The following is a 22,299-nucleotide window of genomic DNA, read 5'->3' on the forward strand; positions in this document are numbered from 1 at the left end:
AAGCCCAAACTCAGAAGAAAATAAATATCTAGATAATCCTGATAATGGTGATGAAAATTATATTGTAGATACACTTTCAATCTCGTTGAAGCCACAGTCTCTTAATTCCTACCAGATGATATGACCTTGGTGGAACAGCCAGGGTCACTGCCTTTCCTGGCAGGATTAGGAGTACTCCCAGTTCATGTCATCAAACCCCAGTGTAACTATTACTGTGCTTCTGAATTGCATCATTATAAAAAGAAATTCAGTGAATCATTTTCTGGTAAAAAGAAAATACTTTTTTCAGTTGTGAATGACAGACATACAATTCAAACTAGTTTAGACCAAAGAAGAAGGGAATTTGTTCAAAGGATAACTAAGGTATCTCATATAATCAAAGGAAAGGTTGAGTAGCTAAACCAGGAGGAGAGCAGGGAAGCAGCTCAGTCTCAGGAATGGCTGGAATCAGGGGCCACACCCCTGAAGAGACCCCCTCTTTTTATTTCTCATTTCTACTTCTCTCCTTGTCTTGGCCTCACTTTCTTTGGCTGCAAACCAACCTCTTTCTCATAGTGGAAAATGCGACCACAATCAGCCTTGGAGTATCACACCTATGGTTGCCAAAGGGAGTCATTGACTGTCTTTCTTGTTCGTAGTTTAAAAAATAACAGGGGAGGATTCTGATTGGCTGGCATAGGTCATGCTGTCTGCTCACACTGTCCGCAGCCCGGGAGGGCAGAATTACGGAAGAACAGGACAGTTCTTATTGGTACCATGTGGATAAACCAGAGACCGAGAGCATTATACCCAAAGAGAGGACCAAGCAATAAGTGATTAGATCTGAGCTTCAGTTGCTTCAAAAATGTGAAAAGTTGAATTGTCAATTTTATGACTAAATATTCGGTTTACAATATGCTGAGGGCCTCTATATATTCAAGGTATAAATGAACACATTCAAGCTTATTTCATAGGATTTATAACACAGATAGGAATGTACCAAACTGAGAGTCCAAAAACCTGGATCCTCACTACTGTTTTGCTACCAATTAATATTGGAAAAAATCTGTTTCTCATCACCTCAGTTTCTTCATCTCTAGAATGGGTAAGTTGAACACAGAGTGGTTCTCAGCTGGGCCTGTACCAGGCAGTGCCCTAGGGGGAGTTTGGGGGGGTGTGGTCATCCTAATGGCTTGGGAGTAGTATTTAATGGGGAAAGGAGAACGATGTTAAGTGTTCTGCAATGAGTGGGACAGTCCCACACAACAAAGAATTGTCCCAAGCCAGTGGTATTCCATGGAGAGACACTGGACTAAATTGGGGACAAGGTTACATCGAAACTTTATAATTCTTACATATTAGTCAGGGTTCTCTAGAGAAACAGAACCAATAGGAGACATACACATTATATATATATATATATATATATATATATATATATATATATATATATATATATATACACATTTATACATATATATACACACATATATATGTTAATTATATTATTATAGAATTATATTATATGATTATTATATAATTATATTTTATAATATGAAGATCTTATATATGATAATACAATAGAAGATAGAAGCTGATAGATAGATAGATAGATGGAGAGATTTATTTGAAGGAATTGGCTCGCACAGTTGTGGCAACTGGCAAGTCTGAAATCCATAGGGTACCCAGGGATGAGCTGATGTTGCCACTCAAGTCCAAAGGCAATCTGGAAGTAGAATTCCTTCCTCCTCAGGAGACCTCAATCTTTTAAGGCCTTCAACTGAGTGGATGAGGTCTACTCACATTATGGAAGGAAATTTGCTTTCTCAAGTCTACTGATTTAAATGTTAATTACAGCTAAAAAAAATACCTTCATCCAACATCTAGACTGATGTTTGACCAAGCAACTTGGCGCTATGAGTAGCCAAGTTGACTCATAAAATCAGCCATCACACCATGACTTGAAGACATGTTTAGTAATTTTTATTTATTTTAAAGATATTTTTTCATATCCCTTTGTTCTTAGAACATCATTGGTCAAATATGTAATTTATTTGGTGCCAAGTCCTGATATTGTATCTCTGCTCTGGTGAGAAAATACAAATTACTCTCCAGAAGTCTGTTTTAAATCACAGGCTCAGATTGTAGGTTTTGGACTAACATTTGCTTAAGCAGTGACCTAGTGGTCTGACTCACTTCCTTTTTCATTTGACAGCCTCCCAGGAATTGCCAACCTCCAACTCCACCCAACCGCACATCCTCAGGTTCAGTGCCAGAGTAACCCCATCTATTTTCAAAGACCCATTGTGCTTTCATACCTGACTTCAGGGTGAATGTCAAACCTTTCACATGGCAGCCCTCAAATTTTCTTGAACTTGATAATTAATGGAGGCTTAAGAAAAAAAATGTTTCTTGCACTAATGGGACCCCAAGAGGGTATAGAGATGGCTGAATCAATTGGGCTAGCTAAATTCAGTATTGGACAGTTATTTGTTCTGTTTCTATTAATGCTTAATACTTTATTCATTTTGACACTGACATGGAAAGATCACACTCATATTGAGAAATTATATCATTTATAAGCATCATGCAAATGGAAACTGTCTGGATTTACATGCGTTACCAGTTCCAGTCATACATGAAGCTACACGAGTTGCTAATTTGCATTCACTGAATAAATTCTTTTTTCACTCTGTATCTGATTTCAGATCTGTTGGAAAGATTTATTATCCTTCTGATGAAAATATACATCTTTTCTTAAGGAGGTTTGGGACCTGGGGATTAGATTCAATTCCTCATTTCTATTGTCTCATGTTGAGAACATTTCAAAGAGCCAGAATTTAGAGCTTGGAATCTGAGATCCCATAAGACATAGCACGTATTGTTCATTTTGCCATTAATTTATGCACTTTGTGTTTGATCAGGATGCTAGGAAAGCCCTCACCACCTTTGTCTGGAGATGTGGCTGCATAGGTTAAAACAAAACTATATCACTTGCCACATAGTTCATAGGAGATGATCTTTGATTTCTGGTAGTAGCTCCCATTTGTAGCTGTTGTTCGTTTTTTAAAACCTTAACTATTTATTTATTTATTTATTCTTTTTTTGGCTGCGTTAGGTCTTCGTTGCTGTGCATGGGCTTTCCCTAGTTGCAGCGAGCGGGGGCTACTCTTCACTGCAGTGCGTGGGCTTCTCATTGCAGTGCCTTCTCTTGTTGTGGAACACGGGTTCGAGGCATGAGGGCTTCAGTAGTTGTGGCATGCGGGCTCAAGAGTTGTGGCTCACGGGCTTAGCTGCTCCGCAGCACGTGGGATCTTCCCGGACCAGGGATCGAACCTGTGTCCCCTGCATTGGCAGGCAGACTCTTAACACTGCACCACTAGGGAAGTCACTGTAGCTGTTTTTATTTGTGTTTCAGTCCAGTTCGCTGGAGACCTACCTGCAGCATTGCTGAAATAAGTCAACTCACACCCTCTCCAACAGTTCTTACAGAAGGGGTCTTACTTTTTTCCCAGACCTGAGTTTCTTCTGCTCTCATTCCTCGTTGCCTAGGTTTGGTCTCTGTTTCCAAGTGCCTGTACTAGTAATTTGTCTAGTGATTGGAGCATTACCCCTAAATCCCATCTTAGAGCCCAGGGCCCTACTAGCTATTGCTAGACTGTCCTGAGGTTGACATCCTTCTTACCCAGTATTACATCAGGTGTCCAAGTTTCCCATTCTTCCTTCAGAGTACCTGTTATAGGTTGAATTGTGTTGCCCAAAAGATGTGTCGGAGCCCTAATTGCATAGTTCCTCAGAATGTGAATTTATTTGGAAATAGAGTCATTGCAGATGTAATTAAGATGAGGTTATCCTGAAGTAGGGTGGGCTCTTAATCCAATATGTCTAGGGTCCTTATGAAAAGACAGCCATGTGAAGACACAGAGACAAAGGGAGAGAATCCCATGTGATGACAAAGGCAGAGATTGGAGTCATGCACCTGCAAGTGAAGGAAAACCAAGGATTGCCAACAAACCATCAGCAGCTAGGAAGAGGTGTGCCCCTGTAGGTTACAGAGGGCATATGTCCCTGCTGACACCTTGATTTCGGATTTCAAGCCTTCATTATTGTAAGACGATAAATTCCTGGTAAGCCAGCAGTCCCCAACCTTTTTGGCACCAGGGACCGGTTTCATGGAAGACAATTTTTCCACGGCCTGGGGGTGGGGGTGGGGGTGGGGATGGTTCAGGCGGTAATGCGAGCGATGCGGAGCGGCAGGTGAAGCTTTGCTCACTCGCTCGCCCGAGGCTCACATCCTCCTGTGCGGCCCGGTTCCTAGCAGGCCGTGGTCTGGTACCGGTCCGTGGCCCGGGGGTTGGGGACCCCCGTGTTAAGCCACCCAGTTTGTGGCACTTTGTCATGACAGCCCTAGGGAACTAATACAGAACATCACTAAATACCTTGTTCTAAATCCTTTCTTCTCCCTTTGCGTTTATCTGAAAAGTAACCAGCCATTGCCCAATCCCATTGGACCTTTCACTGGCCATAGATGGAACCTCTTATGTCAACAACACAGGTCACATTGTTTCTCCTGACTTGTCCTGTAGTCTAGTCATCTATCTCATCTGATTCTAATGTCCAACCTCATCCGAAAGCGAACAACAAGAGCTTATCACCTGTTGACGTTGTTACAGACTCTAAAGCCAGAATACAGCTTGTGCTCTTCCAAGAAGATGTGGTACATGTTATGGAACGAAGGTATCCCCCACCTTCCCACATTCATATGTTGAAGTCCAAGCCCCAGTGTGATGGTATATTTGGAGATGGGGTCTTTGGGAAGTGGTTAGGGTTAGATGAGGTCATGAGGATGGGGCCCTCATGATGAAATTATTGCCCTCATAAGAAGAGACACTAGAGGCGTTGCTCTCTCTTCTCCCCAACCCCACCATGTACACACAAAGAAGAGATCATCTGAGCACACAGTAAGACGGTGGCCATCTACAAACCAAGAGAAGCCTCATAATGAAAACTACCTTGCCAGCACCTGATTCTTGGATGTCCTAGCTTCCAGAACTATGAGGAATACATTTCTGTTTCATCCACCCAGCCTAAGGTATTTTGTTATGGCAACCCAGGCATTCAGTGCATGTGTTTGTGCCCTGCTTTTCAAGACCGCATGCTTCAAACACAGCCAACACAACACACACTGCCATTGGCTTCAGTGACTGTATCGGTTTCCTAGGGGGCTGCCACAACAAATTACCATAATCTTGGTGACTTAAAACAACAGAAATGTACTCTCTCACAATTCTAGAGGCCAGATGTCCAAAATTAAAGCGTTAGCAAAGCCATGCTCCCCCTTTGAAGGCTCTAGGGGAGAATCCTTCTTTGCCTCTTCCGGTGGCCCTGGGCATCTTTGGCTTATAGCTGTATAGCTCTAATCAATGCCTTCATCCTCATATGGCTTCTCCTCTTCTCTCTTTTATAAGGACACTTGTCATTACATTTAGAGGCCACCCAGATAATACAGGATGATCTTATCTTATGATTCTTAATTACACCTGCAAAGACTCTTTTTTCCTAGTAAGATCACATTCACAGGTTCTGGGGGTTCCGACATGGACATATCTTCAGAGGGATTATCATTCAACACTATGGATGACTATGTAACCTAGAAAAAAACCCACAATGATAAATTATATTAGAAACAAAACTGGCAAAAGAAAATTCAGAAGTGATTTATGTTGGTTTCAGGCCATCACCTCATACTTTGCCTTCATGAAGATTGAAGCCTCTGGAGTTTCCATGTGGTTGGCAAAAAAATAACTGCAAAGCTACTGGGCTGGAAACTTAGTATTTGATTTTCCACTTAGTGACAGGCTAAATTACAAAAGATTGCAAGGCATTTTGTGTATACATGCCACTCCTGCTTTGCTGCAATTTAACTTTGGCAATTTACATTTACAGTATTCAGCCGATTAAATCACTCTTATCAATTTAGGGCATTTACAGCAGGGAGGCAACACACAATTAAAGTTCTATCAGTTAGTCATCTTCCATATGTGCTCCAGCTCTCAGCCTCAATCTGTTTCCACAGTTTCTTTTTGTACTGGAGGCCTTTTCCTGTGGCTTATCAGTCTGTCCTCAAAGTGGGGGTTTGGGGGGGAGAGTTGTTCAGTTAGCACAAATGGCAAAGGAAGGAGAAATTATAGAGCCAGGCAAAGCAAAACAAACAAAGAATCATAATGGAAGCATTTCACAATCATGATCAATAGTGCTGCGTTAATATTTATTGAGTTTAATCATTGTATTTGATAGTCACTATACACCAGTGAAGTATGGAAAAATTACTAGCCTTGTCTTACAGATAATTAAACTGATGTTAATGAGAGTGGAAATACCTTTTCAAGACCCTGCAGTTTATAAGCGGTCCACCAAAATAAGCCAAATATTTTGACAAACTATCTATAAAGACACTCCCCAAAGGAGGTAGATTTCCAAAACATTTTAAGCAATGGAAGCATCATTTAAGTAAGCTTATAGCTGCCAAAAGGAGCTAACCTAAAAAGAATACTGATTTGGTTGAAGTTTGCTAAAAATAAATTTTGTTTCTTATAAGAATAATATAATCAGTCTTTGACAACCCTTTAAAATGGAAAAAACAGTTATAAAGGAAAAATGACAAGCTTCTGTTTAAGGGCATTTGGCAAGCAAGGGTTTTGCCCGAGATGAAAAAAAACTTCTAAATTTGTAAACTGAAGATCAAAGTCAGCATAGTCGGTCTTAAGATTGACTTCGACTTGGGCCAAGAGCTCGCAATTTTGTGAGCTTGGAAAGCCAACAGTGGTGAGAAATCAAAGGAAGAGAGAAATCCGGACAACTAGATCAGTTCATCCATGTTGACTGCAGCTTGCATTCCAATGCCATTAAACACACACACTAAGCTACCAAAGAACTTCTATGTGGACGTAGCAGACGTCCCAGGAACTGGCTGTCTACAACATATGCTTTGCATGGGCACTTGAATCAAGACACTGAAGGCACACACACCAAAAAAATTCCCTGCTCAATCTCTCAAAACATCATCAAATGTCTCCAACTCCCCTCAAAACTCTTTCAAAGACTCTCCAAAATTCTTCCCCCAGAGAAGTATTCCTCCAGCTTATGATTCTTTAAGGTAATAATTGGGAGGAATCATGAAGAATAGCATCCCATACAAGTAAATAAAATTTCCAGCAAGTGGTGTCTCTACTTGTTCACTTAATAGTCTTATAGAAAAATGTGTACTATATATATAACCCCATTCGTAGGTGGTTAGACAGACTGTTTACTAATATTGCCCTCGGATTTGTATGGGATTTGCTGCATTGGTCATGTGCTGCACAATTCCAAGGAGCACCATTTATGTAGACCACAGAATAATTGATGCCCCCAGAGAAATCCAGGTGGCTTGACTCCAACCCGTTTCCTATCAGACACGTGTCATAGAAGCTTAGAAACCCCCTTTTCCAGTAACATAGATTGTCTGAAGTATGTTTGTTGTCTGTTTATATAAAAATTGCTTTATCAGTGCACCTTCTGATAATAGAATTTATAAGAGTAATGATACACACAAACAGATATTTGGATGTTCCTATTTTCATGGAAGGGTTTGCCTACCCACTACTGCGCCATCCTTATTTTGGGGTTTTATTACCAGATTTTAGTGACTGTCAATCCTATATCTTGTAACGTGGAGAATGTGCCCTACTTCTTGTTCCTCACTCTCTCCTTTTCTACCTTCTCAAAAGCTCATCGCCTTCAGGAGAAATACCTACAATTCCTCATAGCATAGGAAATATTTATGCAAACTGCATAAATTTCAGTTACCCGGTACCTCCAAAAATCTGAAACCTACTTCTGTTTTCAAATTTTCCATACCCCTGAGTGTAAAGTACATAATTCTTACCTTCTCCAAGTGATCACTTAGCTATACAAGGTATTTATGTATTACATCAGTCAGCTATTACTGCAATAATGCTATATAAGAAACAATCTCAAAATCTCAGTGACCTACAACACTTATTTTTCTCACTTGTGGCTCTGTGGGACAAATGAGATCATTCTACTTCAGGCTGTGGGTCAGAGTCAGGTCTGTTCCATGTGTCTTCTCATCCTGGGACCAGTAGCTTTCCTGGGCACGTTCTTTGCAAGCAGATGGCAGAAGCACCAGAGAGCAAACCAAGATGAGCAAACACATTTAAAGCTTCTGATTGGACGTGAGTTCTACCCAATTTCACTGGCCAAAAGCAAGGTGGCAACAGTAGGATGGAGAAGTACACTCTGCCCCAAAAGGGAGCCACTGTGACATCATAAAGCAAAGGGGGTGTGATAATTGTGATCATTCTATTACAGGCAGGAAGTGAAGAATAATCCAGTATGAGCAATAAACCAATGTGAACAATAATGCAATCCATACCATGTATGGGAATCTCAAATCTATTCTCTGTCATTTACAGGAGTTGAAGTTGATTGGACTGGATATTCCACACTTTGCTGCAGACCTTCCACTGAACCGATGTAAAAATCGCTACACAAACATCCTACCATGTAAGATTGTCAATAATGCCAATCCTACTCATGTCTTCCAAAGGCTGAAGGGTTGTTACTGAAGATTAATCAGTTTCAGGAATCTCTGGCCAGATCCAGTAATGGTCTGTATCTTCAAAGCCATCTCTGTGATTGCATTGATCACATTGGTGCTTTGATGTCATTAGATCCTGTCATGTGTAGGAAAATTTAATAATTATGCTTTTAAATAAATTGTATCTGAACAGAAAAGACCGACCATTTGGCTTTTTGGAGATCAAAAAGTATTAGCCAAAGTAGGGACAAGATAATCTGTGCTCATAACCTATTTTCAGTCAATTCATTGACAATGGAAGGAGGCAAATGGAAAGGGAGTGCAAGGTGTGAAAAAACCTCTTTTCTTACTTCTGGCAAGCTCTGCCATTCCTTAGCATTTTGTAATAAAAGCAACATTCAAAGAACAAAATAATGCCATTTGTAGTAACATGAATGGACCTAGGACTTGTCATACTGAGTGAAGTAAGTCAGACACAGAAAGACAAATATCATATGATATTGCTTACATGTGGAATCTAAAAAATAGGGTACAAATGAACTTATTTACAAAACAGAAATAGAGTCACAGATGTAGAAAACAAACTTATGGTTACCAGGGGATAAGGGGGGGAGGGATAAATTGGGAGATTGAGACTGACATATACACGCTACTATATATAAAATAGATAACGAATAATAACCTGCTGTATAGCACAGGGAACTCTACTCAGTACTCTGTAATGGCCTATATGGGAAAAGAATCTTAAAAAAAAAATAAAGAGTGGATATATGTATATGTATAACTGATTCACTTTGCTGTACAGCAGAAACTAACACAACATTGTAAATCAACTATACTCCAATAAAATTTTTTTTAAAAAGTAACAAAGAAAAAGTAGTATAAAGTACGTACAGGACAATTAAAATACATTCCAATATAGATTTAACTTTCCTCTCTGCTACACTCTAGGGGGAGCTGGGAAAGAAGGGAAAAGTACAAAGCTCTAGAAAGAGAACTCCCTCCTTTAAAAGGGTTCTTGACAAAATTAAGTAGTATTATCATTACAACACCTTACTTCTGTACACATTTCAGGATTTACTTTTTTCATGTGAAGTCCATTTACAAAAAGACCATCAACTCCATCTTCTCTTCTCGAGGCTTCCCAAAAGCAGTGAATTCTCTGGATGTCCCTGAGTGAAATGGAAATCCTGTGTTTAGGCTACATTCTATGGCCTTACACGCAACCTACCAGATATTTTAATTCCTGTACATATTCTCCACAATCCCCAAAAAACCTGGAGACCACTCTTTCAAGGACAGGAGGGCTGAGGGGAGGAAATATTGGTGGGGAGATATTTATATATTTATTTAAACCAGAAGCTAAGATTGAGATAGGCTAAAATACTAAGCTAAAATAAATTTTATCTACCTATCCTATCACTGACCGGTTTGACTTGGTACTGAGTACAGATATTGGGTACAGAATTGTCTTGACAAGTCTTCCTTCCACTCTGATTTTTTTTTTTTTTTTCTGGTTCATTTGTTTTGTTTTATATCTGTTAATCCCGAATTCCTAATTTATCCCTCCCCACCCATTTCCCCTTTGGTAACCATAAGTTTCTTTTCTTTCTGTGAGTCTGTTTCTGTTTTGTAAACAAATTCACTTGTATCATTTTTTTTTTTTTAGATTCTACATATAAGTGATATCACATGATATTTGTCTTTGTCTGACTTACTTCACTTAGTAAAATAATCTCTAGGTCCATCCATGTTACTACAAATGGCATTATTTCATTCTTTTTTATGGCTGAATGATATTCCATTGTGTAAATATACCACATCTTCTTTATCCATTCATATGTTGATGGACATTTAGGTTGTTTCCATGTCTTAGCTATTGTGAATAATGCTGTAGTGAACCTTGGGGTTCAGAATATGTTCCATGTCTTGGAAGTTGCTTCCATGTCTTGGAATAGTGCTACTATGAACATTGGGGTGCATGTATCTTTTTGAATTAGAGTTTTCATTTTTCTGGATATATGCCCAGGAGTGGGGTTGCAGGATCATATGGTAACTATTTTTAGTTGTTAAGGAACCTCCATACTGTTCTCCATAGTGGCTGCACCCTTCCACTCTGACTTTTAATATTTTTCTCCTTATGCTTTACAGATGACTTTAGCCGAGTGAGATTAATCTCCATGAATGAAGAGGAAGGTGCAGACTACATCAATGCCAACTACATTCCTGTAAGTAGTCAAAATTAAAAATTTTAAAAATCAGGCATCCAAATTCTAACCCAGCCAGTGGAAGACTATTAGGGCTTCAGGGATGTGTCAAACAGTTCAGTAGAGAGCCGTTCTCCACTAAGCACTCCAACTCTAAAGAACAGTTTCCATTATTCCATTTTAGAATAAAGAATAGGGAGAAAAAGAAGCCCAGAGACTAGTAATATACAAATTTCTTTGAAAAGGACTAGTGAAATTGAAAGTAGATCACTATACTAAAGATCATCTTTCTTGTACTTAAATGTCAGTGTCAGCAACCAAACTCAAAGGGCTCCACTTGAGCACCTGTGCTTTTAAAATGTATCTGTAAAGACAGTGGCTGTTATTGTAAAAAGGTGTGGGTGTGATTTTTAGGCTTCCCCCCCAAAAATGTGTAAAATCATATGGATTTATACAGTTAGCTACTATGACTGCCTCTTTGATGAAAAAAGGAGAAAACATTACATACGTGCATGATCCCTTGCCATTATATCCCCAGTAAATTTTCAGTTATTTCTCATTTGTGTGAAACAGCATTTGGTGTTGACTGTAGCTCCTTAGGTGACAACTTTGTCACTTACCTTCCAGGGATACAACTCACCCCAGGAGTATATTGCCACACAGGGGCCTCTGCCTGAAACCAGAAATGACTTTTGGAAGATGGTCCTACAACAGAAGTCTCAGATTATTGTCATGCTCACTCAGTGTAATGAGAAAAGGCGGGTAAGTGCCTAGTGGGGTCAGCCCCACTTAGCAGAAAAGCCTGTACCAGCCACTGCCATGGATTAAATGCTTATTGTCTACTGGAAACTATTCTACTTGCTTCATTCTTCATCCTCACAATAATCCTATACAGTTCTTCAGAGGCAAGTCGTTCGCTTTCCCTAAATGAGTACAGACTATTTCCTCCCTAACCTGTTTGTTTTAAAAGGTTGTGCTATTGTCCCCTCAGGTGAAATGTGACCATTACTGGCCATTCACGGAAGAACCCATAGCTTATGGAGACGTCACAGTGGAGATGATCTCAGAGGAAGGGCAGGATGACTGGGCCTGTAGACACTTCCGGATCAACTATGTAAGTCACAGAGTGTGGGTTCAGGAGCTGCCCCCACGCTGAGGGAACCCCCAGGGTCAGGAGACCAATCCCCCTTCATGGGAGACTATGAGCACCTCAGACTTGGCAACACGGCTTCCTCCAAGACAAAAATCCCACGTGTAATGTGCTTGTTTCCTAACTCCTCGAGAATGGTGTGGACTAAATACTTACCCTGGAGAGCCCGAGGAGATGGAATCAGAAGGCTGCACTGTTCCAGCTCAGATTTCAGCCAGGGTAATAGAAGACACGGTGACCCACTGCCCACCAGGCATGACTGAGGAGAGAAGTGTTGTCACTACTTATATTAACCATATATGGGTATATTTAGGATATACAAGCACCTGCATTATATATTAAAATTTAGTTTTAGATGTAGTGGTTTGGGTTTTATTTTGCTTTGTTTGGCTTTGTCCCTTATTTTGTTGTAGTTTGGCTTTTATTATTTCTAAGGTACTTCTGGACCTTATTCATCATGGTTTCTGAGCTCTTTTGAAATGCTATTGAATTCTGATTGTTAGAATGTCAGAAAAGTCTATTTTTCCCGTAAGGACGGCTAAGTCTCTGCTGACAGGCAGCCTTTTGAGCTCATGCTGAATGTCTGTGGGCCAGGCGAGGTGCTGACATCAACCGCAGTCACTCCGGTTCCTTCTTCACTGAGGGCAGCCCTAGAAAACAGGAGGGAAATTTTACTAGTATTCTCCACCTAAACATGGTCTCTGGTGAGGACAGACTTAATACTAAAGTCCTCATTAAAATGTGCTTCTCTGCTTAGAAACAACATTTCCTCACAGTGTAGATCAGAGGATGAACAAAAGACCCTGCTTCACGAAGCCCATGAGCTAAGAATGAGTTTTACCTTTGTAAAAGTTGGAAAAAATTAAAAGAAGAATAATATTTCACAGGAAATATTATATGCAAATTATAAAATTCCAATTTCAATGTCCATAAATAACATTTTATTGAAGCATAGCCACAGATTTGTTTACTGATTTTCTATGACTCTTTCTGTGCTACATCAAGCTTGAATAGTTGCCACAGAGACTGTATGATCCACAAAATCTAAAATATTTACTATCTGCCCTTTACAGAAAATGCTTGATGACCTTAACATAGGCAATGGAAGCAAGGATTGTTCATATCATTGCAACCCACGTACTCATTAACTCGCCATTTATTGATACTTACAAGAAACAAATCACTCTTAACCACTACTAGTTAACAACGGCTTTTGCTACATTGAGAATTTAGGCAAATCCCAGTGTAACTGTTAACAAGCTGCTCCAGGCTGTTCCATCTCTTTGAAATGCCCATCTCTTCCTGTTCCCTAAACACACTCCTACTCAGAATTTCAGCTCAAATGTTCGCTCCTTTATCAAGCCTTCCCTAGTCTCAAAAGACCTTTCTCCCTTTCCTCTCCTGCTCTAGTTTCATGTATATCACTCCATCACAGTGCACCATACATGGTTATAATTCTCTCATTTCATGTCTGCCTTCCCATCTGTAATGGACTCAAGTACCCTGTTTTAATAATCCTTGTAATCCTAACCCTTAGCCACTTAATAAATCTTCATGGAATTAATAAATCAGTGAATGAATGTTTTCAAAAATAATAAATCACTTAGAAAACATCAACAGACTTAGCCATCAGAGAAAATGTTTGACAATCTCAATTCCACTTGAACTCTCCTTTCTTTCTTGGCTATTTTACTCAGAAAGCCAGTATAAACTGCTATACAAATACAGAGTAAATCTCTCCCTAGGTTTTGCATCTGGGAGAAAAAAGTTGCAAAGCAAAAATAATGTCTGCTCCCTTGACTGGGAAAAGTGACATCGATCACTGTGTGATCAATACTATGTTCTTGTCCTTGGTCTTAAATAATAACTTTTCAATGACAACCATGTGAAGGGCTTGAAACATAGGAATAAAACGCTGAATAGTAGACTTGTCTGGTTTTTAATACAGTAGTTGCAAGCATCTGATCCCAGAGCGCCCCCTTTTGGCCATAAACAAGTAGAATCTAAATTTTAAGCTCCTGCAACGAAGGTTAAATTACCAAAGAACGTTGTGCTGTGCTGATGAATACCTTTTTCTATTTTTTTCATTTTTTGCTTATATACTTCTTTATTCCCTCCATGTTGATATGTGGAAATTTTCAGAGTACAACCAGATAAATTTACACAAGTGAGGAAATCAGAGTATGAGAAATTTTGGAATGGCTAAGTAAGATGTAACCAGCAGGGTTTTCTCATTTAATAGGAAAGGAGGAAAATGACCATAACACAAAATTTGTCACTTTCCAGTACTTGAAACTTGGCATGAACTGAGTAAGAACTGGAGGCTAAAAACCAGCAAAAACCTGTTTGTTCCCATTACTTGTGCCTTGCTATTCAGCTGACAGGAATCACCCATCTGATACAAGACCTCTGCCCTGCAGCTACAGAGAGACTAATCACAATTTAAAGCTTTCTTATTTTTGAACCACCTTGCATATTTTATCTGGATACATTTTCAGATACATTTTAGAATATATATATTCTAATATAGTTATAGATATATATAGGTATATGTATGTATGTATATATATATATTTGGTCAATGAAAATAACCAATAAACAATCTACAATAGGAATATTTATTTGAACCACACTGAGGACTAGAGCCTGGAAGACAGCCTCTCAGATAACTCTGAAGAACTGCTCTGGAGAAGCATGATTTTCAGCACAATTTTCTATCTTGTCAGAACAAGGAATATTAAACAAGTCAGGGATACATTCCTTCAAGATTTCAAAAAAATCCAGATCAGCACATACACAGCAAGCCAGTATGGCACCTGGGAAGGGACTCTTATTATGGAAGGAGGACCAGCATGGGCATCCCAGGAAGAGGGGTATTTATCTTTATTTTCAACATGGACATTCTTTACTTCTGGCCAACGCACCCTTTTCTTTAATAATTAAAGTAAGTGTACAATGTATGTTTGATAGGCCACAAACAGGCCGTTCTGGTTAGCATGAAATTCAAGTTAACTCATGTATAGCCCAGAATGACTTCCCATACTTCAATATGTAAAAATTTCTTTTATCAAAACACACATATCCTACAATGTATGAGTCTTGTGCTCAGCCTGTGATCCGCATTTGGAAAGAGCGAGCATTTTCGTGAATTTTTCTGGGCAACCAAAGTTATCTGGGGATAGAGTATCCTCAAATCCTCCGGGTGTTGGGTAATTTATTGTGCTTGAGTTACTTTCTTGCCATACTTCCTGAAGACAGCAGTGAGGCTGGCCAGCATCTTTGCAGATTTCATACTCCATGTTTCGAAGACAAAGCCCTTGAACTTGCTCATAGAGAGAGACATTGCGTACGGCTGGGGACGTGTGGCCTTAGGCCAAGGAGACAGTGGGTCTAGTTGAAGTGCTGACATTTATATTTATACAAATATTATTATTTTTTTATTTATACATTTATTTATATTTCTAATTTTTACCTCACCCAAGACCAGTGACACTTTGAAATTCATTTCTCTCTAATACCTGAAAACCTAAACTTTAACTCCAAACTCATAGCCAGACCAAATTCTTCCAAAGTATGATATAGTGTTCTGTCTCCTGAGTGGATTCTAGGGTCTTAGCAAATTTGAGGGGTGAGGGTTGCACTAGATCTTTGTGAGGCTTGGATTTGGAATATTTCTGATAGTTGATAGCAAGAGCAGACTAAAACTTTATGCTTATCAATTAGTAGGGACTTAAAAAAGTAAATCTTGGAGGACGCACGTCCTAGCTGATATTTACGCAGGTCAGAGGGAACAACAATATATTTGGTATACGGGTTCATATGAATGGGAAAATATACAAAACATACCCATTTACTGGGATTCCCAGAACCACCCGTTGAAATGCACTGAGCTGGATGGCAGCAAGTGGTAGTAATCGTGCTGTGGTAGTGATGAGGATATCTAACAGATACCATCCTTCACAAACACAATCACACAATCTCCACAACAACCCTTGTTAAAGATATCATGAGACCATTTTCAAATGAGAGAACACTGGTATTCAGCGAGTTTGTCTTCGTCAGCTCCCCTAGCATCCGATCCCAAGACAAGGATTGTTATATAGGGGATTTTTTGAAAGTGTAATGTTGGGTAAAATCTGTCCAGGAACAAAGGAAGCAGGATAGGACAGTAGAGGTGTCCCATCTTGACTTTTTGTGCCCCAGTATCAATCACTCGTTAGCTGCAGGCTGCCCTCAGCCTGAGAACGCTATCCCTCAGGCACTTCCCAGCAAGGTCTCCCCCTTCAGTGACAGACGCCTGTAAGGAGCGGGGTGCAGCTAGATGCTATTAGCAGCGCCAGGGAAAGGGGGTGCAACAGCCTGGCCCAGTGGACCCACGCGGGGCACCAACAGCATCTTCCAGCATTTAATTCATCGCCCAGAGCTGATGTAACTTCTAAATGGCAGAGCCAGGATGCAGACCCTGATCTGCTCAAGCTCTTATCACCACAGAGGCATGGATTAGCCTATTTATCCTACGATCTGAAGCTTTATACAATTAGTATTTTTTTTTCAGGGCCTGCTTTGTGCCAGACACAATGCTGAGAGCTGGAAAGGGAGATGTACCGACCAGGAGTGAAATGTGGCTTTACCATCGCTTGTGAGCTGCCTCGGAGGCCTGAGCCATCCTGACGGGGGGACTGAGAGATTAACGCTTGTTTTTCTCCTAAAGGCTGACGAGGTGCAGGATGTGATGCATTTTAACTACACTGCGTGGCCTGATCACGGGGTGCCCACAGCCAACACTGCAGAAAGCATCCTGCAGTTTGTACACATGGTCCGACGGCAAGCGACAAAGAGCAAAGGCCCCATGATCGTGCACTGCAGGTAACCTCATCAAATGCATTGTCGGTTAGAAACCACGGAGGAAATTGCCCACCATTAAACCGCTGATCAGACTGAATTAACAGTTAAATCAGTTACGATTTTTTAAAATGTATGATTAACTGAAGTCTTACTAGATACTTGATTTACTTATAATACGGCTATTTGAGATTAATAATATTATTGCCATTATCAGATTAAAAAAAAAAAAACCTAAGGAGTAGAAAGATAAAGGGAATCACAAAAGTTCGTGCATCCAGAACATGGAGGAGTTAGTATTCAAATCCAGGCACACCCGTCGCCAAAGGCCGGGCTTTTAAGCACCGTGTGATAGTACCCTATCCTATCAAGGATTCTGTGGGGTTATTAACAGAGCCAAATACAAAGTCAAATTAAAAATAGCCAATCACAACCCAGAGGAATATAAATAGACATAAAAAGCAAGTTGAAGGAAAGGTGCAATAAAAACATTCGGCTCATGAAGATAAACATATTTGCTAGGTTTCTCTTCCAGATTATCTCTAAATTTCCAGATGGTGCAGATAAAAGGGGCTATATGATCTACTGCATTATCAAAAATCAAGGACCACACTAATCCCTTACAGAAAGAGTTATCTTTGAATTTAAGCTTTCTTTCCTACCATGTGAACAAAGCTCCATCAAAATCCAGCAGTGTGACATAATGTTGTTGTGAAATGTTTACGCAGCCTCAGAAGAGCCAGGGATATAAATGCACTCCTGTTGTGTATCAGCAATAGCAGCGGGATAAAGCTGTCAGAGGAGGCATTGGTAGCCAGTAATCCTGGATCTAGTACCTTGGTCTGTGAACTAGAATGGCTAAGGGTGTGTGTGTGTGTGTGTGTGTGTGTTTGTGAGAGAGAGAGAGAGAGAGAGAGAGAGAGAGAGAGAGAGAATGTGTCTCCCTGGAAAGAAAAATGTTTCATAAGCTACCAAGGTTCTGATTAGGGAGATTACCCTTGCTGTCAGTCATTCCCAGGTCAAAAGCTTTGCTTCACCAGATGAAATTATCTCATCTCAAAATGGTTCTTTCCAAGAGCAGAAAATAAAACTGCTCAACCCTGGGGTCAAACACATGGACTCTTTTCACACACGTAGCAGGGTAGCAGGTATAGTTCTGGATGTGACTTTGCAAGTGTTCACCCAGACACAGAACATTTTATCTGAGAAGATAAATCCTAAGAGGGAAGAATTGTCTGGTAGAAGAAGCAAACCAGGGCTCTGAACTCATGGTTTTTCCTGTTGGATTTCTCTCCCAGCAAATCCCACTTGTAAATTGGTTTTGATTTCTATTTCCTCATATTCCCTCATAATCCAGAGTTCAGAACCAGTTGGCACTTCAGCCTGTGAGTGATTGGAGGAAAAGGACAGCTGACTTGAACTGTGACCCTGGGGACTGTGGTGGAGGACTGGTCAACCCATATCACTCCACTTCCCTCTATGCTCTGAGCCCTGGGATCTGGGGACTGGAAGAGACTGGGTCCAAGTATTAAATCTGATTTTGAGGCAACTATCTGGGAGAATGAAGCCGACCAGCACCCACTAGCAGGGCAGACGCACTTTAAGGAAGGTCTGAGACGATGAACTTGACCTAGGGCTGAAGACGCACAAACTACCAGGGCCCCAGCCCTAGAACTAGGGTGTGTGGGGGGGCATCTCAACTAAACTTTCGAGCTGGGTGTGAGGGCTTAACTCTGAGGCTACTCAGAAGACTGGAATTGTTTACGTGTATCAGCTCCCTGGGGGGCCGGAACTGACTCTCCAGGAGACTCCATATGGAATCCTTACTTTCCTAAGGAACAGAAACCCTGGGGGGCGGGATGGGCAGGTATGGCCAAGGCAGACCCACACCTCTCTAAGAGAGGTCGCAGTGATCGAACTGTGGCATTAGGAGACACATCAACCACAAGTGCATACTTAAACATGAGTTAAGTGGGAAATATTGTCAGTTTCGTCTTCCTTTTTCTCAATGATGCTACATGTAGTTTTGGTGTGCTTTTGGTTTTTGGTTTTGGTTTTGGTCTTTTTTCATCGCCAGTTTGTTTCCAACAGTGTAGAAGCGCTAAGTGATGTGTGTCGGAACCTCTTTTTCAGTGCTGGAGTCGGCCGGACAGGAACATTCATTGCCCTGGACAGGCTCTTGCAGCATATCCGGGATCATGAGTTTGTGGACATCCTAGGGTTGGTGTCAGAAATGCGGTCATACCGGATGTCTATGGTGCAGACCGAGGTAGGGGCATAATCACATGTATTTTTAAATTTGCCCTTGACTGAAAAACTTCCCATTATTCAATCTCATACGTCAAAACCATTGTCTCGAATTTTTTTTTTTTTTTTTGCATCTGCCGTTCCCAGTTTCTTATTGTGCACATTCAAACTGCTCCAAGGTATATAAGAAACAGATATTAGTCTCTAGAAATCCATTCGGTGTACTGTGCCCGCACTTTTATTGGTGTTACATGCCCTGCAGTAACCCAGAGCACATGGGTGTATCCGTAATGGAATAAAAGCTCTTTGAACAGACTGAGAGTTCGGTGAAGGTGACAGCCATCTGGGGAAATGCCACCAAGTGGAGACTTGAAAACTGATGTGATTTAATTTCTATACAAAATGCTAGATTTGATTCAATAAGTTTGTCATTAGTTTGCCCTTCCTGTGGCTCAATTCACTTTTGATGATAATATGGGTTGACTTTGTGCTTTATGATGAAATAAAATCCTTGCAATTTTAAGGATTTCCAGCCTCTCATCTACCAGCACTGCCAATCCCTTGAGCTAAATGAATGGAATCGTCATTGTAACAACATGGAGGCATCCCCAGAAATATATATATCAGTGCTACGTGCTCCCCTTCCTCCTCTTCTCCCAGGTGCTCTCCACCTCGAAGCCTTAAAACGCACTCAGGCTGGAGTGGCAGCCCCAGACAGACAGCACCACACTGCCCTAGAGCAGCAGTGGGTGTGCACCTGTGCGGGTTCACAAACCCAAGCACAATAGTTTCTTCGTAATCCGAGTCACCCAGGCGTACTCGCAACTTCTTAGCTTCAGGCGAACACTAATCCTTTTTCTCCAGGAGTGTGTGTGGGAGGAACACTTGAGGACTGGAGCCCAGCCTGGCCCGACCTCTGACTCAGTTCCCAAGGGATTAAAACCTGCCTTAATCTTCCTCATGCTTTTCCCACCAATCACCACTAGATGTCAGTATAACTCAAAAGTCCACAGTCCGGGCTGCCGTCTCAATGCTTCCGGTTTCCCCTTTCCCACCCTTTTTACTTTTCTCTCCTGCCTCCCCATCCCGTCTGACCAAGGCTTGGCACAGACCTTCCAATCTGTTTATTTCTGAGCTCTAGCAAGATCATAGCACTTTGGAAAGAGTAACTCATTCACATTCAGACGGCTCAGGGATGATTAGGAAGCAAGACATCTATTAGCGTGCTCACTTCCTTGAGATCACTCACGTTCCAGTTCTGCTACCTTCTAATTTACCACTGTGGAGACATAGACATTATCCTATTCTCATAAGTTTAAAATGTCCTGGTTTCCCAGACAAGCCCAACTACCTAGTGATTAAACAGTGCGTTATGAATCCGTCCATATTTTTGGCTTTCACTTCCATAAATCTGTATCCTCCTATGTGATTAAAACTCTCTGTTATGTATATTGATCTCCAAGCTTCAAAGGGCCACTCCTTATTTTAAGTATTTTGGATTTGATGAATTGTCTGCCCCCATTGACTTAATGCATACCTTTTATAATTTTATAGACTGTGATTACAGCCTGTTGGCTTTCATCTTTCCAACGACAGCATCCTAATCCCTTTTTAAAAGGTTTACCTTCACACGATAGACCCTCTATCCAATTTTCAGTGCCATTATCTTTCTTCACGTGTGGTAATCCCAGGACACCAGGGCCACCACCATGTGCCTTTCTGTAAAGCTGAGAAAAAGTTGGGTTTTCTCTGTAACTTTCTTTCCTCAAATTTTGACTGCTTCTTTGTTTATGGTCGTATTTTAGGTTGACATCTCCAGGGAAACAGTCTTTTTTAAGTACGATATCCCTTCCCTGAACTCTCGTGGGAAAATTCAAAGTCAGCAGAAGAGGCAGAGGTCACCACGGGTCACTTATTTTTCCCAACTGTTCCAGTTCACTCTTGAGTTCCCTCAGGATTTTGCAGTGATCCTCTCTAGTTCAAGTTATTTATTTATGTCGGTTTTGTTAGTTATGTCTGGAACAACTTGTCCAATGATTTACCTCTGTTTTCCTCATTCCTGTGCTCTTTGTGGCTCAGCCTGTAACTTGAATGTTAGGATTTCCTTAACATCCTCCTTGAGCTCATTCACGCCCCAGTCCTGCTGCCTCCTAGTTTACTGATGGTAATAATAAAGAGCAGAGTAAAACATTATTTTTCTTCATCATCCCAGAGCACTCCTTTGACACTAATGGTTTTCAAGAGGCCAGAATGATTCTCCAGCTGAGTCGATGTATATACAGAAACCACAGTGTGTTGTGTACAGCTTACCTCCCATGCTGGTTTTAATTTTCCTACGCCCTCTTGATGGCCCATTGCCTTGATTCTAGTACCCCACCCCCTCTACAAACAGCAGAAGTCACTGATTAATTTGACCATATCCTCAGATGCATATTTCAGGTCCCTGCAACACGCCGCATGGGCCGTATTTTGATGAGCCCCCTTCCCCTTTCTCAGCTGACCAGGCACGCCGTGTGGACCCCTGCACAAGAGCAGCGACGGGTAGTAAGAGAGTAGGGTGGTCAGGCCAGACCCCAAAAGAGGCCCGGGACCGACCCTGACCACTGTACAACTCACTTCACCTCTCAAATCTCCCATTCCGATGAACAGATACACGCTACTATATATAAAATAAATAACGAACAAAGACCTACTGAACAGCACAGGGAACTAGACTCAGTATTTTGTAATAACCTATAAGGAAAAGGATCTAAAAAAAAAATAGACATAGATGTATGTGTAACTGAATCACTTTGCTGTACACCTGAAACTAACACAACATTGTAAATCAACTATACTTCAGTTTTTAAAAAATTAAACAATAGAAATATATTTTTTTAAAAAGCTCCCATTCCTCATCTGTAAAAAGTGAAGGACAACGTTCATTAGTTGTCTGTTGTAAAGTATACATCAGGTGAACCGATATCATCAAGATAAGTGCTTTGAAATTGTAAAGTGCCACACGTGGATGGCCATCGCCTCTCCTGGGCTCTCTTCTATTTTTATCAAAGGTTTGCTTTAATTTTCCTCTAATAGGCTTTCCCTGGAGGTCAGCTAGGGCCTTGTTTTGAGCAGCCGCTTCTCCTCATCGGCAGCCTCCTGATTTCTCAGGAACTCTCAGAGATGCGTCTGTAAATAGTCTTTTATTTACCTTTCCTGTGGCCTAGCTACTTTACTTATTTATTTAGACACAAAGTTTGGCCACTGCGTAGGTATGGGTTGAGAGACCAGCC

General features: G+C 40.8%; 1 protein-coding gene across 3 annotated transcripts in view; it reads left to right on the forward strand.

The window, feature by feature from the left end:
- Positions 1 to 22,299, forward strand: part of PTPRO (protein tyrosine phosphatase receptor type O) — a 233,484-nt gene that overhangs the window by 202,062 nt on the left and 9,123 nt on the right. For all 3 annotated transcript variants that reach the window (XM_059935363.1, XM_059935361.1, XM_059935362.1), the window contains 6 exons: positions 8,457 to 8,547; positions 10,733 to 10,809; positions 11,416 to 11,550; positions 11,780 to 11,902; positions 16,650 to 16,804; positions 18,914 to 19,049. In XM_059935363.1, the coding sequence (XP_059791346.1) occupies positions 8,457 to 8,547; positions 10,733 to 10,809; positions 11,416 to 11,550; positions 11,780 to 11,902; positions 16,650 to 16,804; positions 18,914 to 19,049 (717 nt within the window). The remainder of the gene's footprint in view (positions 1 to 8,456; positions 8,548 to 10,732; positions 10,810 to 11,415; positions 11,551 to 11,779; positions 11,903 to 16,649; positions 16,805 to 18,913; positions 19,050 to 22,299) is intronic.

Source organism: Balaenoptera ricei, chromosome 10, assembly GCF_028023285.1.
Source record: "Balaenoptera ricei isolate mBalRic1 chromosome 10, mBalRic1.hap2, whole genome shotgun sequence".
NCBI lineage: Eukaryota > Metazoa > Chordata > Mammalia > Artiodactyla > Balaenopteridae > Balaenoptera > Balaenoptera ricei.